This window comes from Salvia splendens, chromosome 2 (assembly GCF_004379255.2).
Source record: "Salvia splendens isolate huo1 chromosome 2, SspV2, whole genome shotgun sequence".
In the NCBI taxonomy this organism is placed as follows: Eukaryota; Viridiplantae; Streptophyta; class Magnoliopsida; order Lamiales; family Lamiaceae; genus Salvia; species Salvia splendens.
The window spans coordinates 20,019,075-20,036,776 of NC_056033.1; the positions used below are offsets into that span (position 1 = coordinate 20,019,075).

General features: G+C 37.7%; 3 protein-coding genes across 6 annotated transcripts; 2 read left to right on the plus strand and 1 right to left on the minus strand.

The window, feature by feature from the left end:
- The first annotated feature begins 1,972 nt into the window (after positions 1–1,972).
- LOC121762870 lies at positions 1,973–6,262 on the plus strand. 2 transcript variants are annotated; one of them, XM_042158884.1, is made up of 7 exons: positions 1,973–2,357; positions 2,530–2,586; positions 3,968–4,740; positions 4,915–5,751; positions 5,829–5,990; positions 6,073–6,147; positions 6,237–6,262. In XM_042158884.1, the coding sequence occupies exons 2-5, from the start codon at positions 2,538–2,540 to the stop codon at positions 5,874–5,876; spliced, it is 1,707 nt and encodes a 568-aa protein (XP_042014818.1). In that variant the 5' UTR covers positions 1,973–2,357; positions 2,530–2,537; the 3' UTR covers positions 5,877–5,990; positions 6,073–6,147; positions 6,237–6,262. The 2 variants fall into 2 exon arrangements, with proteins under 2 accessions (XP_042014818.1, XP_042014826.1); XM_042158892.1 differs by having other exon boundaries at positions 6,078–6,147.
- Positions 6,263–6,305: 43 nt separating this feature from the next.
- LOC121775554 lies at positions 6,306–9,112 on the plus strand. Its single transcript, XM_042172645.1, has 6 exons — positions 6,306–6,398; positions 7,636–7,758; positions 7,848–8,033; positions 8,116–8,238; positions 8,388–8,531; positions 8,620–9,112. Exons 1-6 carry the CDS (start codon positions 6,306–6,308, stop codon positions 8,869–8,871), a joined length of 921 nt encoding a protein of 306 aa, XP_042028579.1. The 3' UTR covers positions 8,872–9,112.
- Positions 9,113–11,814: 2,702 nt separating this feature from the next.
- LOC121768137 (protein FAR1-RELATED SEQUENCE 5-like) lies at positions 11,815–15,948 on the minus strand. 3 transcript variants are annotated; one of them, XM_042164516.1, is made up of 4 exons: positions 15,583–15,948; positions 14,396–15,468; positions 13,110–13,843; positions 11,815–12,897 (listed from the first exon to the last, which is right to left on the minus strand). In XM_042164516.1, the coding sequence occupies exons 3-4, from the start codon at positions 13,631–13,633 to the stop codon at positions 11,886–11,888; spliced, it is 1,536 nt and encodes a 511-aa protein (XP_042020450.1). In that variant the 5' UTR covers positions 13,634–13,843; positions 14,396–15,468; positions 15,583–15,948; the 3' UTR covers positions 11,815–11,885. The 3 variants fall into 3 exon arrangements, 2 of the variants coding, with proteins under 2 accessions (XP_042020450.1, XP_042020458.1); XM_042164524.1 differs by having other exon boundaries at positions 13,110–13,871; XR_006043292.1 differs by lacking the exons at positions 11,815–12,897; positions 13,110–13,843 and adding an exon at positions 13,930–14,082.
- Positions 15,949–17,702: the final 1,754 nt, after the last annotated feature.

Genomic DNA, 17,702 nt, shown 5'->3' on the forward strand with positions numbered 1-17,702 from the left:
GGATGATAAGTAAAGATCCACACTTTTACTATGCAATACAGTTGGACGTGGAATATCTGATTAAAAATATATTTTGAACCGATGGTAGAATGATACAAGATTTTGGTCATTTTGGTGATGTCGTTTGTTTCGATACTACATACAGGAAACATCGAGATGGTAGACCAATTTCCCTGTTTGTCGGCGTAAATCATCATAAACAAACAAATGTATTTGGTGCAGCTTTATTGTACGATGAAACAATTGAAACCTTTGAGTGGCCATTGTTGTAGAGCTCTTAAGAGGATCAATTGAAGAACATTATGGTTTACTCAAGAGTTACATAGCTGAACTAAGAAAAGTTGATAAAGAGGGTAGATTTGATTTGATTTGATTTGATTTGCTTTTGGGTAATGGGGATGTTTTCAAAGGACTGTACATAGGCTTTAGTTTGCTAGTGAAAGGCTTCAACATGAGTTGCAGGCCTCTGATTGCACTTGATGGCTGCTTTTTAAAGACTTTCTTGGGTGGAATTTTAGTGAGTGCCGTTGGACAAGATGGAAACAATGAACTATATCTAATTGCTTGGGCTATAGTTGAGGTAGAGAATGAGTAATGTTGGACATGGTTTCTAAAGTTTCTCATTGAGGATCTTAAAATTGAAGATGGAGCGGGATGGACATTTATCAGTGATCAACAGAAGGTATACATTTATGATTTCATTATGTTATTAACTAAAATTTTTATTAATTATTCTAAATGTTTGACTACGCAGGGGCTTACAAATGAAGTCAATACCTCAGCGCCGCTTGCTAAACACAGAAATTGTGCACGCCATGTGTACATGAATTGGAAGAAGGCACACAAGGAACATGATCTAAATAAACCGTATTGGAAGGCAGTTAAGAGCACCTATATCGAGAAATTCAAATAAGCCATTCAAGAAATTAAGTTAGAAAGTCGAGATGCTTATAAAGTCTTCATTGGCAGGGATACAAAGAACTTTCATTTCCATCTCTGCATGTAGTGACGTGATTACTAGTAACATCACTAAGTCATTTAATGTATTTATTGTTGAAGCTAAGGTTCACTCTCATGACACAACAAGCAAGCAGGTTACACAATAAACGACATCGGTTTGATTACCGGCGTTTCTGCCATGTTGGCACTTTCGATAACATTAAAACAAATTTTTTACTAGTTTAAATTATTGTTGTCTCAATACAAAAGAGGATATACTTTAATATAATTCCTACATAAATAATAAATATTACTGCAATTCATTACTTATTGGAGAATTAAAATTAATGATTGTTTTTCACTTAAAGTTCACGACATTTTGAGTTGCTTAGTAGAGTAGTATATAAAATCGAAATAATTAAAAAATTATGTTTTTGGCAGAGAAGAATACTCATGCTATAGAAAAATTCACTTGAAAAAAATAAAATAAAATGTGAAATGCTACATTTTTATTGAAAAAGTTAATACAATTATTTAGATTAAAAATAAAAAAGAAAATAAGATATAGGAAGTAGAGGAGAGAGGATGGATTCTCCATAAATATGAGATCCACTGTAACGACCCGCTAAGCCGATATTATTATAAACTATATTATTAGCTTGATTACCTATATAAGTGACTTTTATGCGATTAAGTCCGAACTACGTTAGATCGTCGTTGTTGTTTGTTTGACGTTAGGCAAATGGATAGAACATGTAGATATATTACACATATATGAATATAATAAATTTAAATAAATAAATAAATAAATAAGATCACAAAAATTTAAAATTTAATGTCCGATACATCCAACAAAATCTATTACATCCTACGTTTTAAGAAAAATCGGGTACTTCAACGGGGTCGGCTACGAACTTGAGCCGATTATACCTACACCAAATAAACAAGTAAATAAATAAATGATATATATATATATATATATATATATATATATATATATATATATAGGGTCATGTTAATGTCCTATTCTATCATTAGATTTAAGTTCCAATTTGATTTGGATCATTGGATATGCGAGATGAACGACCCGGATTTGATTAGTAATTAAGCATTCCGTACTTCATTATTTCGCCTATTTCGTGCATTATGAGGGCGAATTAGTAATTTGATATTCTCAAATCTGAGGAAAACGAGGAGGCTCGAATTTACGGGATACGCCCACTGATTTCCATCTACCTCCTCACTCATCAAAAACCGCATTTACTCCCCTTCTCTCTCCATAATCGTTCTCAAATCCAATCCGACTTGCAAAACCCTAGCCGCCGCTGACATTGTGTTCGGTGATTCAAGCGTTTTTTCAGTCGATTTGCATTCTTCTGGTCTGTTCCGAACATTACTCCACCGCATTCTAAGAAGAGGTAGGGTTTTCCGATTGTTAATGAACTGCTTCAATTTTCGAGTTTGAACAACCATTTCTCCAATAATCGATAGGAACACAACACCCACACCACAAATCACCCGATTACCACCAATCGGCCGTATTTGTTAATACAGTCTAACTCCCTGTTGGGTGGTTGAATTCCTGCGCAGATCTTAAAATGCCAAAAAGAGGACGGCCCACCAATTCGCAGCAATCCCAGCAAGATGGTGAGCTTTTGTTTTTCGCCTTCAACTCTAATTGCTTTGTATGTTTGGTTTGTAATCCCACATGGTTTACCATAATTTGCACATTATTTTCATAATTGTGTGAATTAATTTGTCAACTGTATCCATGAGTCGTATTGTGGTTGAAGTTATGTGCATAAAATCATTCTATGTTTGTTTGTTCATTACTGTAATGGGTATGCACATTATACGTGTATTTTGTCTTTCTTCCAAATAACATGTTTCATGCATAATACAACTGGAATTTGAAATTGTCGCAGAGTAGGTGAAACATGGATATTTGCTTTTCCTGTTATGATAAATGGTATACAAAATCTGTTCGAGCATTTTTTGATATAAACTCTGCATTATTTGTCAAAGTGATTACATTATTTTAATATGTGAATGCAGTTTGCTCATATATGTTTTCAATTGACAGAAAACGAATGCAATATTTTTATATTCATTTAATCACCTAGTATATGCATTATTTTAGTATGTTAATGCATTATTTTCCTATATGAGTACATTGTTAAGGTTGATGCTGTAGTTTTAGTTTGTGATTAGGTAAATAGAAAATGTGTTTGTTCATTAAAAACAGGATCTCCTCATTATTTTTAAAATGTGCCTACATTATTTTAATATGTGAATGCATTATGGTCATTTCTGTTGTAAATTGGCAGATAACAAATGTGATATTTGTCTATTCATTTATTCATATAAACACAGCATTTTTGTAATATGTCAATGCATTATTTGTTATCTGCCTTCATTTAGGCCTATAGTCCATGCATTATTTTAGTAAGTCAATGCATTATTTTTCCTATATGAGTACATTGTGAATGTTGTTGATGTGGTTTTAGATTGTGAAAGAGAAAATTGAAAATGTTTTTGTTCATTATACGACAAAATCTCTTCATTATTTTGCAAATGTGCCTACATTATTTTAATATATGAATGCATTATGGTCATTTCTGTTTTAAATTGGCATATAACAAAGATGATATTTGTTTATTCATTAATTCATATAAACAATGCATTATTTTTAAATGTCAAAGCATTATTTTCCTATATCCTTGATTTACCTGTATGAGTACATTTTGAATGTTGTTGGTGGGGTTTTAGATTGGGAAAGAGGAAAGTGAAAATCTCTTTGTTCATTACTTGATATAATATCTTCATTATTTGTGAATGTGACAAGAATAATTTAACATTTGAATTCATTATGTTTATTCTTGGATTAAATTGGCAGATAACAAATATGATATTTGTATATTCATTAATTCATACACACTCTGCACTACTTTCATATTTCACTGCATTATTTTCCTATATACTTGAATTATGTGTCTAAACCATGATGCAATTTGCTGTTGCTTCACAGGGGCTAAGCAACTGACAGTGAACATAGAGGATGCGGTAGATGATTTACTACCCGTTGGAATTGCACAAAAATTCCGGAAGCGACTAACGGAGGCATCCACAAGTAGTGCGCAAACCGAGTCTGAAGACAAAAAGAATAAAGGAAGAAAGGATGACTACTTATACTGCCGGCGTACACCAGCCGAATTCTTGGCGTGCTTGAAGAATCTAACGCCGCAGCAAAAGGCAGCTGTGGCCGAACTTGGGTTTGAGGCCGTCTTGGGCTTTGAGGCGAAGGAGATTCCAGGTCGCCTAGCCCATTGGGTGCTCAGCTCCTTTAATCTTGCGCGCTGCCAGATCGCTCTGACAGGAGGGGTAAACCTTGATTTAGATGAGAAAGACGTCCGCTTGACGTTGGGATTTCCTAAAGGGCGAACTGCTATTTCAAGGCCAACGGAACATCAAAGCCAGTTCGCGTTCAATGATATGATTGTTGCTCGTTGTGGGAAGGGTCGTTTTAAAATGAGCCCAAAGGACATCTCCCACCTGATGATGCAGAAGGTGAAAGGTGGAGATGTCTTCAAGAAACTATATATGTTCATGGTGGAAAATGTGTTAATAGAGACCCCTGCTGATGGCCACTGCAAACCGAAGATTTTGAATTTTATAGATGATGTGGACGAAATAAGACACTTGAACTGGTGTGGATACGTTCTTTCAGTGCTCGAGGCCACGTACCCAAGCTGGGCAAATCGCCAGAGTGTCAATTTTAGCGGTCCAATCTACTTCTTGGTGGTATGTTGTTTTAAATATGCATTAGATGCACATTTTGCTACATTAAACTGTACTATACTTACAATACATATGTGTAGTTATTGCATTACCCTTATTATCTTGTTCAAATCTTGATTAATTTTGCCTCTGTACTGTGCAATAATGTTCTACTTAATTTGATGTGGATTTTTTCAGGGCGCATACGTGGACCGTGTTGTGCATTGTCGAAGGAGGGTGATTCATTCATGGCCAACTATCAAGGGGTGGACATCCGAGGATTTGAAGCAGAGGGATGACGTAGAGCACGGGCAGTATGGAACAGGGAGGCTGGAAGCCCGGATTGATAAGGAAAAGTGGCTGGAAGAAAAAGAAGTAAGAAAGCTTGAAATGAGTATCAGAGGAGAGCCTGCAGTACCAGGCGGAGTCGGCGCGTACAGTTTTAGAAAACAATTTGCTGCCTCAAGCACCCAGATGGCACGCGCTATTTCTGCTTGGTTAGATGATTACAACCGTATACCGGAGGATTTGCTGGATGACGTGTGCTTCCGTGCTGGAAGCCAAATTGGGAAAAAGTTGCTGGGCATGGAAGATCAGGATGCGGTGGCGGATGAGGAAATAGTCACCAGACTCACCCAGGCACGTGATGACGAAGAAGAATTTAGCCCAGAGTGGATCGTTGAATTAGAAACAATGATGGCTGCTTATGACAAGAAGAAGACAATCAATAAGAGCACAACAAGGCCGTCTTTCGTCCTAGACGGCTTCAATTGCCCGGATCCTTTTGCAACCCAACCGTCAGATGGGTCGGGGGGGAGTGGAACTGCCGGTAAACAGGCTCCACATGTTGACATTGCACCGGAAGCCCCAATCATTGGGCAGCCGGGAGGTGAAGATGTCGAAGAAGATGTCGGCATTCCCGCGCCGTTTGTTTACAATATCCCGGATATCACACACACAGGCGCAGGCGTTATCGACCCACAGCTCCAGCAAGCAGACATCGTGGTTGGCGGGAGTTTGAGGAGCACAACCGAGGTAGGCATCCGGATACATATCATTGAGCACTGTTAATGGTTTCCGATATTAATTAATTTTAATTGTGTGCTTGACAGGAACAGGTGAATGCTTCCGTTGTAGAATCTGTCCGTGAGGCAGTTTAGGGGGTGGCAGACGCCTGCGGTGGAGGCCAAACAAAAAAAGACAACACATCAACAAATGGTCTATAGATAGGAGCATTGGGTCAGAAGGGTGGAGCTTTAACGGAAAGTGCCAAGGTTGGTGCTTCTTTAAAAAAACTTGAACTGTACAATGGCATTGGCATAACGTTCACACCATCTTCTTTGTTTTTATGTAAAGGTCAGCAACACACAACCAAAAAGTAAGGGGGACACAGCAAAGGGAAAGAAGGTGAAGGAGACGTTGACACATAAGGTATAAGTGTCCACCTTCATTACATACATCTAATTCTACATGATAAACTTATTAAAATGCATTATTTTTTGCTTCGTTTTCATTAAAAGATTCCACCCCAGACCAAGGGTAAGGCACCGATTCTTGACGAGTCTAGACCGTGTGTTACTCTGATGGAAATGGTACTTCCAACTGTGGTTCCGCAAGACAAAGGAAAGGGAAAGGCGATACAACAGCAGGGGAAGGCGATACAACAGGAGGCTGGAGATGTGGTAAGGAAAAGTTATGTTCATTTTGCAAACAAAGTTTGTAACATTTAAATATGAGATGGAAATTATTTGCTGGATTAGTTAGTGTCTTATAAACTCTTCATTCTTTGACAATGTGACTACATTATTTTAATATGTGAATGCAGATTGGTCATATATGTTTTAAATGGGCAGATAACGAATGCAATAATTTTATATTTATTTAATCATATAGTCTCTGCATTATTTTAGTATGTCAATGCATTATTTTCCCTATATGAGTACATTGTGAATGTTGTTGCTGTTGTTTTAGATTGTGAAAGAGTAAATTGAAAATGTGTTTGTTTATTATATGTCAAAATCGCTTCATTATATTACAAGTGTGCCTACATTATTTTAATATGAGAATGCATTATGGTCATTTCTGGTTTCAATTGGCAGATAACAAATGCGATATTTGTGTATTCATTAATTCATATAAACACTGCATTGTTTATTTGCTGGATTAGTTAGTGTCTTATAAACTCTTCATTCTTTGACAATGTGACTACATTATTTTAATATGTGAATGCAGATTGGTCATATATGTTTTAAATGGGCAGATAACGAATGCAATAATTTTATATTTATTTAATCATATAGTCTCTGCATTATTTTAGTATGTCAATGCATTATTTTCCCTATATGAGTACATTGTGAATGTTGTTGCTGTTGTTTTAGATTGTGAAAGAGTAAATTGAAAATGTGTTTGTTTATTATATGTCAAAATCGCTTCATTATATTACAAGTGTGCCTACATTATTTTAATATGAGAATGCATTATGGTCATTTCTGGTTTCAATTGGCAGATAACAAATGCGATATTTGTGTATTCATTAATTCATATAAACACTGCATTGTTTTCATATGTCAATGCATTGTGTTCCTATATCCTTGAAAATGTGTTTGTTCATTACTATATATAATATCTTCATTATTTGTGAATGTGACAACATTAATTTAATATGTGAATCCATTATGGTTATTCTTGTATGATGAATTTATGGTCGTGTGCCAGTCAAATGGTCAGTGTGTGAATGTAATATAGGTGTGTTCATTATTTCTTATAATCTGGTCATTATGGATATATTGAGATGCATTACAAGTATGGTGTCAACCATCATGGTGCTGTTGTTTTAACAACTTCGAAGCGCTAGATGACTGCTCGTATGCTCAATGGTTGTGACATCTGTATTTTACATATCCATCCTCTAATGTGTAGGAGAAGAACAGGACGAGGGCTAGAATCAAAAAGCCAACTCTAGCTGCAAGGTCGCCGTTCAATGAGAGGGCTGTCAGACTTACAGCCAAGGCCAACATAGTTGACAGAGAATTGTATTACTGGGTGCTAAGCACAGCAGCCACAAATAAGTAAGTTTGGAAATTTTGCTCATAAGCTAGTTAACAAATCATTAGTTGTTGTTAAATTGTTAGTTGCCTCTCAGGGACGACGTTGTCTACAAGGACAGTTTCAAAGAAACATTGCATGGGGAGTTCCAATCATTAGCTCCATTCAAGAGGGTCAGCCCTGCAATTGTAGACACATGGTCTTCTTATTTGAACAACATGGAGCAGCTTAAAGCGCCAGTGTCTAGGCTGTTCTTCTCCACGAATCCTTGTGTGAGTGATCTACGCTATAAACTCATGCGCAACCTAATGAGATACTATTAAATAACTAACTAGTTGTCCAAATAATTTCCAGAAGGAAACCATTGTCGACGCTCCGACGGAGTGGAATGCGAAGCAAAAACTAGATACATTCTGGACCAGGCTCTTTGGAGAAGCGCTAGGAATGAGTATCCTTCAGTGGGAGACATTTGATATGGTGTGTGTTCCTTTGAGCATTATTCGGCAGAAACTGTGTATTATTTGGCTGAGTATACATATAACGATATCATTATTTGTACATTATTTATTGAATCCAACTGACCCATACTGAATTAGTTGTAATGAAAATAATCCGTCATTGTGCAGATCTTTTTCCCAATATGGGGTGCAGCGCAGGAATATGTGATATGTTTTGATTTGCCCGACGGGAAAATGAATATCATAGACCATAGCTTCCCAGAACCGGATGCCTCTGTTGAAGCAAAGTACGGCAAGACACCATTTCTTCTGGTAAGTAATAAGCTTACTACAATAGGCTGCCTTATGATTGAAATAATTCATATTAGAAAGAACTTAACCATTTTATTTGGTGGTGCAGAAAAAGTTCTTTTCTGAAGCACTAACGAGGTGCAAAGTTCCTAAGATGGCAGCCCAGGTGAGAAAGTGTCGAACACACGTGTCACCATGCCGTGGAGAAACAACAACCTCATTGACGAGGGAGGGATCTATGTCATGCGTCACATGGAAACTTATTTTGGAGAAAGTGAGAAAGACTGGGAATGTGGTCTCGGTCCGAGTGGAACTAAAAGCGTCGAGATGTTCCGCATCAAATATGCAAGGACCCTCTTGACCTGTATTTACAACACTAGAGGCGGTGACAACCAAAAGAAGGCGACTCGTTTTTGGAAAGAGAAGCCCGCGAAATTCAAGTTTGAGAATTGGGTCGACCTATACGGTATTGAGTGATGTGTGGTATGCATTATAGAATTGGTGATGGGACAAATATTGGCAGCGTTTAAGCAATCTATTGAATTTTATGGTTATCTTATTATTTGTAAAGCACAGTTTTTCGAACATCCATTAGTACGATTTTTGGGACCAAAACGCGTCTGCCATTGTGTTATGTTTTTCAAATCTTGTCCAAAATAACAACACAACACTCCATAATAATATCAAATAAGTACATAATAACAACGACGCATTCCACATATACGCAATGTATGGACGTCAACTAATACGAAACATCAAGAAAGATATTGTGCATTCTTCACGAACCCGATTATTTGTCAATGCATTATTTGTTATCTGCCTTCATTTAATCTTATAGTCCATGCATTCTTTTAGTATGTCAATGCATTATTTTTCCTATATGATTACGTTGTGAATGTTGTTGATGTGGTTTTAGATTGTGAAAAAGAAAATTGAAAATGTGTTTGTTCATTATATGACAAATAATCTCTTCATTATTTTGCAAATGTGCCTACATTAGTTTAATATGTGAATGCATTATGTGCATTATGGTCATTTCTGTTTTAAATTGGCAGATAACAAATGTGATATTTGTTTATGCACTAATTAATATGTGAACCGGATTTGTGCATTGTATGTTTTACTATGTGCATTATTTACCTTTTTTCATGCATTACTTTGTGTGCATTATTTGATTTAATATTTACATTAGAGGCACTTTATAATGCAAATGCGTTTTTTTCATAACCTGTCGTCTCTACTCAGTAGGTGTATTTTTCGTACTTATCATATGCATTATTATGTTAAGTTGTTTCATCATGTGTTCAATATTACAACATTATTTAGAATCCGAATTACATTTGTTGTGATAAGTCTAAGCTGCAGTTGAACACGGCTAATGTGCAACATTGTCTTACAATAAAAATGTAATTCCTGAGTTTAGTTATTTTTTATGAAACGGAAAAATGTAACAAACCAACAGAATAAGAAAATAGACGCCTATTGAAAAATTATCCGGCTACATTAATCCATAAATTACACCGTACTCTTACCCTTCCCCAACTCTTTCTCCATCTCCCTCTCTTTAAGCACAGGACAATTTCTGGAGTCATGGTGGCCCATCTCATCGCAACCCTTACACCGTCTTTGAGGCCGACTAGCATCCTTTATAGCCTTTTCCCTTTTCGAAATCAGTCGGCTCTTTGAGCTGCTAGCATGCCCCTTGGTCTTGACAACATCCGGAGGATGAACCTCAACAACTTCAGGCCGAACCATGCCATAGAAATCTTCAATCATTCGCCCTTTTTCAGTTGCTGACGTTGTCGGATTCCCAGCTTCCAGAGAGTTACCAAGGTCTTCAACACCGCCTACAAAGGCCCTTAGCAATTCAATGTCTCCCTCAAACCGCCGGAGGAAACCATAGAACAGAGAAATGCCGTGCTTTGACAATGCTTGCCTATCATCCACAACAGACCTGGTAGGAATGTCCTCCTGTATTTCCCCATTGTAATACCCCAACTTTTTCCACCATTTTTATTGTGTTCTTGAAAGGACCGTCATTTGTGCACTGAAAATTTTTCGACCTTGTTTATTTTGTCGAGAGAAGAATTTTACTTTTGGGCCTATAACAATTATTCTTTTTCCTATCCCAATTTATTTATTCCCAAGCCCAATTCTTTTTGGAACTGTTTCAGCCCAATTTTGGAGAAGACCAAGTCAACCTTTATTTCATCAATTTTGAGCCCTTCTCCACTTCCTTTTCGGTTATCACATTTGAAGGAGAAAGACATCAGATTTTAAATGAAGGGGCTCGTTGCTTCTCACTATACAAAATGAGTTTACTCATTTTGCTTTTGGGCTGCTGTACCATTCCTTTGTTTGGGCTACTATACTAATTTTATTTGGGCCTGGAGTAATATAAATTGTGGGCTGCAACATAAGTATTTGGTGTTGAGGCAATTCAATGGGATTGAAAAGAAAGGAGATTGGATTGGAGTTAACTTGAGTCCGGGCCAACTAATTAAATGGAAGATTTGGGCCGCAGAATATTAAATCAACAGGTGACTTCATACATGCTTTTCGAGGACGGAATGGAACACAAGTTAAGGCTTTAAACGAACGAGGTGGGCTTTCTTTTTTAAATAAGGACTATGTCCTAAGTATATTTATTTTTGCGAAATATGTTTGTCATGCCATATTTTTGGGTTGCTATGGGACCTATCTGAAGTGGCTTTTGCCATGTATGGTTAATCGAATTCGGGTCTGACTAGGGAGTGAGTCCCTACTCAGGCTAGTGTACACCCCGTAGATCGTGCGCTATCTCTTTGAGTTGGCCGGTCTAGTGGCTTGGAATGTGGCCACATTCCTTGTCATGTATGTTCAGATATGGTATGGTGATGTTGATGATGTTGAGGTTGATGATGATGATGTTGGTGAAATGTTTTAGTGACTCGGGTCCTTTCAAAGTTAAAACCCCGAGGTCACTCGTTAATGGCATGATAAATATTTTTATTAAAAATGTTTTAGGCATGAGTCCACTGAGTGCATCAAGTACTCAGCCCTGCATTTCTTTTTAAAAATGTGCAGGTTGAGCGGTGACGAGCGCGGTGGGTGTTGAGCATAAAAGTGAAGAATGTCTATCAAATGTTCAGAATATGTTGTGTCTTCATACATAACATTATTCTACTCTCGAGATGCTTCCGCTAAATATTGTTTCTTTTGAGTTCGTGTATTGTTGAGATATTTTCAGTTGGAGTTGTTGATTGTTGCAATGATACTCTGATTTTATTCGAGCTATTCTAATTTGTTTCGAGCTATGGTCAAGTTGTGTTGTTTTCCCCTTTCTTCCCCGCTTCTTTAACCCTCCCTAGTCGCGATCAACCGTGTTTTATATCCTTAGAAAATGCGGGCGTGACACCCATGTACCGCCTTTGCTAGCGGAGTCTTCATCCATCTACTCTGGCAGTATTTTTCTGGTATTTTCTTCAACTCATTGTTCCTGAAAATGAAAAAAATATGTCTGCACAAATATCCATGCCTGCCAAAGAGTTTGCATTCGCAATAATATGACTCATCACTCCTATCATGAGTCACCAAATACGCTTTGTGATTGCTATCCCCAAGCTTGTATGTGTCAACAAATTCAGACGAAGAAAATCCTAGCACGCGACATCTATCATTACCCTCAACGATTCCTTCCTGTATTTTTCTGAACATCGTATCGGTGTAAAGCGTCGAAGCATGTTTCTCAAACGGCAAGGTAGTCGCCAAAATGGGCAAAGCAGTGGCATCGTGGTAGTCTAACGTCGTCCTAGTGTTACGCTGAAAATCAACAGCATGGTTGAAATTCAAGTAGAACTCGGCTATGTTCGCACGGGGCTTCAAAAATCTCTTGTAGAAACTGTTCTCCGATTCGGAAATGGATGTGGTCCTAATCATCGAACCCAGTGGAAAATCTCTAAAATATGCCGGTATCCAGAAATGTCTGTGTTTGTACAATGACTTAAACCAGTCAATGTCTTCCAACCCATGACTTTCCACAACTCTTTTCCACTCCTCTTCAAATTCGACAGGCTCAAGCAGATCGGACCAAACGCATGCACTAAATTCCTTCTTGAAAATTTCATCCCTGAGCAACCTATTTGGGACCTTGGTGGACAACTTGTGCATTATGTGCCACATACACCATCGGTGACGCGTGCCAACCAAAACCTCTTCAATGGCTGATCTCATTCCATTGTCTTGATCTGTCACGATCATCTTCGGTGCTATGCCCATGCATTCAACAAAATGTCTGAACAACCATCCAAACGCCCCTGTTTTCTCATTGCATACCAAGCCAGCGACAAAGGTTACAGAGCTTCCATGATTGTCCTTTCCCGTGAAAGGACAGAATATCATGCAATACCTACATAAACAATCGTTTGCGTGTCAACAACTAAATCCAACTAATATATAATGAATCAGAAACGGAATCGTAATGTACAAATATGTACTTGTAATGCACTTGATATAATTACCAAATAGAATAAAATCTAATCCGACTAATGCAACTGTTATGCTAATATAATGAATCCAAACGTAATTAAAATGCACTTACTATTGCAGCAGCATATATACCTGTTTGTGTTATAGGTGGTGTCAAAGGCTACAATGTCACCAAACATATGGTAGTTCCGTTTCATTAAGCCGTCACACCAAAACAACGCAACCAACTGGTTGTTTTCATTAACCTCATAATGATATGTGTACGACTCAGACATCTCCTTCTTTTTCGCCATGTCGTCCAATACCATTTGCACATCGAAACCATGCGCATATGCTTTAATGTCGTGTGACGCATTTCTGATGTCACCGACCGTACAACCTACGAGGTCAAACCCACCAAGAGTTTCTTTCAAAACCTTAAATGTCAATGTGGGTCCAATATTCGGTTTTGAACAATCAAGTATGAATTTCTGGTGAACGTCATCTAAATGACGGTTCACAGACATAAACTGCTGATGCTCGAACTCAACCATCTCATGGTTATGAACCTCGTTGAAATCATGTACCATATAACCTGGATGTCCATTATCAGAGAAATACTTGAAGGAAATACTAGCTTTACAACCACATCTCTTCGATAAGCGTCGGCGCTTCATTGAGAAACCGGAACGTGCATTCAACTGGTCATCGTCGATGGACTTCTTATGGCCCTCCCTATTGCATACGACGTAATACCACGTTGTAACTTCGTCCACCTTCCTCACACCTTGTTTGCGCGTGTCAAACCCAACGGCCCTAGCATACACATCATAAAACGCGAGAGCAAACTCTAATGATTCGAACCTCTGACCAACTACAGGCTTTATCTGCTCAGAACATGCAGGCACAACGCGTCTTGTTTACAAACACGAAACAGTATACATGTTAAGCTATAGATGCATTATATGAAATATAGTATACATTATATAACATAAAACAGTGCATTACATAAGCATAATTATACATTACATGTATTATTTTTCATAACTAATCATTCGATGTTAAACCAACGTAAATGTTTTGAATCGCATATTATACCACAACCTGGGCCCATAAATCGGCAACCCTACGGGGAAGATTGAAAGCCAATGTCACGTGAAATAACAAAAACTATAAACTTGAATAAACCGTAGCAACAACAAAACCGTTAAACGTCTAAATTTATTCAATAAACCAACACCCAAGCACACAAACATGAAACAATATTTCGCTGAGTTAAACATATTGGGTCGTGCGGCTGAATTACACATAACAGTTGTTAGAAACTGCAATATTAAACAACAAATCAACAACAAAATCATGGTCCAACAAATTTTTCCCAGATTATAACAATTGACAGCAACCAATTCAGTTCACATGGGCGAAAATTGCAATATTACCTTCTTCCATTGATACTTGAAATACCGGGGATGAACCGTATTCGTAAGATTTGGATTCAAAAAATCGATTCAACAAAGATTGATCGTCGATTAGCAGTAAGCAGTCGGCTAAACGCTGGAATATGGAGCACGCAGTGGACTAAATCTGGAAAAGATTTGCTGCAAAACTGCAATAAGCATTGAGGGAGGTATTCACGCCACTTTCCATAACTAACTACAACACAGAATTTCAATTATACCCTTCTCACGTAAATAATGCATGCAATCTGATAATTAGAATCAATTATTTAGGCCATTGGATCGGCTCAAATAAAGGGTGGAGATTAAGAAAGAGATTGGATTTAATAGGTGAAAAGGATTTGAACACAATCCTATATATATATATATATATATATAATATTAATAAACAAAAGGGGAGGCAGATCCCAAGGGCTTAATGTGTCACTTCCGACACCTCATTTAATGCTGCAACCAAAGGGGTTTAATTACCTTCACACACATCATTTAAAGCTGCAACCAAAATTTTTTTCTAAAGGACAATCATTCTTCCTGTCAGATAAAGATTAAGATGATATCTTTTGTCACTTGCCGCCATCTTTTGTATACTTAGATATACAACCAAATTCTTCATTCACCCCACATCACCATCATACAATCCATTTCTATGCACACACAACCTACGAAAGATAAAGAAGTACGAAGGAGATTTGCACAACTTTTTCACTACAATCCAATATCTTTCCACATAAAAAAAAGAGGTGAATCTCAAACCATCATTTTCCTTTACTTTTACATATAAGTATACACATATTTTTAGAATCTTCCCCTCCCTAAAAAAATTACAATCATACTGTATCTTCACTACTTATTCATCCACATAGCAAACATATACTCTTAGTTCACCAAAATCAGTAGATAGAAACCAAGTAGGATCCTACTGCCTTAACAACTAGAAAGAAGGACAGACACTTATCTTTATGAACTTGCCGGATTCCGGCAGTAAGCTCGACACTCCGTCGCCAACAAGCGACGACCTTTGCTCCGAAAGCCACTGCTTCCATATCTTTGAAAATCTGGAAAGTTTGAATGTAATTAGCAAAGTTATCAAAAATAATAATAATAATAATATCTTTAAAAAAAATATTGAAAAGAGAGGGGTAGGGGAACAAACTTTCCGACCACCCTACCTGTCGAGAAACGGCGTCGGCGGATGGGGGAGATCCTCGGCGGATCCGCAGCGGCGGTAGCGGTACGGTGAACCAAGCGAGAGAGAGACTGACCGAGAGAGGGAGGCCGACCGGGAAAGAGGGAGACGGAGCATGCAGACGGCGGACTTCCGGGAGGAGGGCGACGAAGCCGCAGCCTGGGCATGCACGACGGCGGCGGATCGGGAGAAAGACGAGTGCCGGCGTGAGGTTGAGAAAGAGAGAGAAGAGGGAGAGATGGAGAGAAGAGAGAGAGAGAGCTCCGTCGGAGCGGCGACGCTGGAAGAGTGGCGGCAGGCGGCGACGGCAGCGTCCAAGTAAGAAAAAAAAAGAAGAGGCTACTGTGCATTTTTGTGAAATGAGGGAGGAAGACAAGTGGTAGGGTATTTGAGTGTGTATAATTTCAATTGGGCTCCTGATTTAATTAGTTGGGCCGTGTAGAAAAAAAATATATTGAGCCCAACTACTTGTGAATAAATTGGGGCAGCAGAAAAATAATTATGAAGAGCCCAAATTCGAATTTAATTTATTTTGGGCATAAAATGAAATGTTTAAGAAAGATGAAATATTTAATTGTGATCCGAGTTGTTATAGTTTTACGAAAAACTTGTAGTGACGCATGGCGTATCAACTTAGTCGGAGCCGAAATAGCAATAAAGTAGTAATAAATAATGTAACCTTAGAAAAATTCTTAGTGAATGATAATAACACTAATAAAAGTAATAATATTAATTATACTAATAAGAATATGAATAATATTAAACTTTGATACGTTTTCTCATTTAATTAGAGTAGTTCAAAACTAAATTAATATTTTCCTATTGTGATATTTTCAAAAAGGGTACGTTAGCAAGTAAAGTCGGAACGAAGGATTCAAGTTAAGAAAGCTAAGCGATCAAGGTGAGCTTCCTTATACTAAAAATACAAATCGTATTGTATGGAATCACGAAAATATGTTCGTGAATTTTCTTTTAGAAGTTGTCTTGCCATAAATGTTTTTGTGTATGATGCCTATCTGTTGGCTAAGGCCAAGTGAATTATGAATAATGATACATAAGTCGAATTCGGGTCCCAGTGAGGGTGGTGTCCCGCTCGGACTAGTGTACACGGGATACCTCTGACCGTGAACGGCAGATAAGGTGACTGTGGAAGGTGGCCACCTTCCCGGCACAAGGATACCTCTGACATGATGGCAGAGAAGGTGACCGTGCGAGAACACCATCTCGACGACACAATGTGATCAGATACGGCTAAGTACAGGAAAAACGGCCCAATGTGAATATTTTAGTAAGCTCTGGTCTTTTCAATAAAACCTCGAGTATTATTGTGATGATGGCTTGACAATATTTTCAAATGTATAATTGTATTTTCCGGCAATGTGTTCACCGAGTACTTTTGTACTCAGCCCTGCATATATTTCTAAATGTGCAGGTTGAGGCGTGGAAAGGGGGAGGCACAAGTGCTGTGGAGAGTAAGCTAGTAATTAAGAATAAAACTCTCAGAGGTTCATGTCTCCACACATGGACCGCGTTCTTTTGTTTCCGCTGTGCCAGATAAGAGGCAGTGTCTATTTTACTTTTGGCTCTGATGATCGGAACTTGTATGAACAGTACGTTCACTCGATTCTGTATGATCGAGTGTATTTTGCTATAAGTATTTCCCTATTTGATTTTATTTTGTGCGTCTCATTCTGCCTTGGCTTTAATTCTCCCTAAATTCTATCCCCGCTTCTTATAATCCCTCCTTAGTCACGGCTTCCCCGGGTTATGCTATCCTTAGCTAACTACGGTCGTGACATCCACTTATCTATTTTGAAGTGAAGTATTAGGAAATGCATTATAAAGTGGTAAATTAAGAGAGAGTATGAGAAAAAAATGGATAGAGTATGAGAGAAAAACATTCTATTTTTAGAAATGAGACTATTTTTTGTGGAAATATCAAAATGGCAAAATGAAACTATTTTTCATGAACTTAATGAGTATTAGGAAGAAAGCTCATACAATAGTATATAATAGAAAATCCACCTCGTTTGATTAAATTCTTAATTGAAATTCTTGTTTGTTCTTAACTTCCTTGTCGGTATAGTCCTTTTAAAATAAAAA

Coding starts and splice junctions, on each gene's coding strand:
- LOC121768137 (XM_042164516.1), bottom strand. CDS start 13,633: ATGAAGCGCCGACGCTTATCGAAGAGATGTGGTTGTAAAGCTAGTATT. Junction 12,898..13,109: donor ACCACCTATAACACAAACAG/GTATATATGCTG, acceptor TTGTTTATGTAG/GTATTGCATGATATTCTGTC.
- LOC121775554 (XM_042172645.1), top strand. CDS start 6,306: ATGGTACTTCCAACTGTGGTTCCGCAAGACAAAGGAAAGGGAAAGGCG. Junction 8,034..8,115: donor TCTTCTCCACGAATCCTTGT/GTGAGTGATCTA, acceptor AATAATTTCCAG/AAGGAAACCATTGTCGACGC. Junction 8,239..8,387: donor AGTGGGAGACATTTGATATG/GTGTGTGTTCCT, acceptor GTCATTGTGCAG/ATCTTTTTCCCAATATGGGG.
- LOC121762870 (XM_042158884.1), top strand. CDS start 2,538: ATGCCAAAAAGAGGACGGCCCACCAATTCGCAGCAATCCCAGCAAGAT. Junction 2,587..3,967: donor GCAGCAATCCCAGCAAGATG/GTGAGCTTTTGT, acceptor GTTGCTTCACAG/GGGCTAAGCAACTGACAGTG. Junction 4,741..4,914: donor GTCCAATCTACTTCTTGGTG/GTATGTTGTTTT, acceptor GGATTTTTTCAG/GGCGCATACGTGGACCGTGT.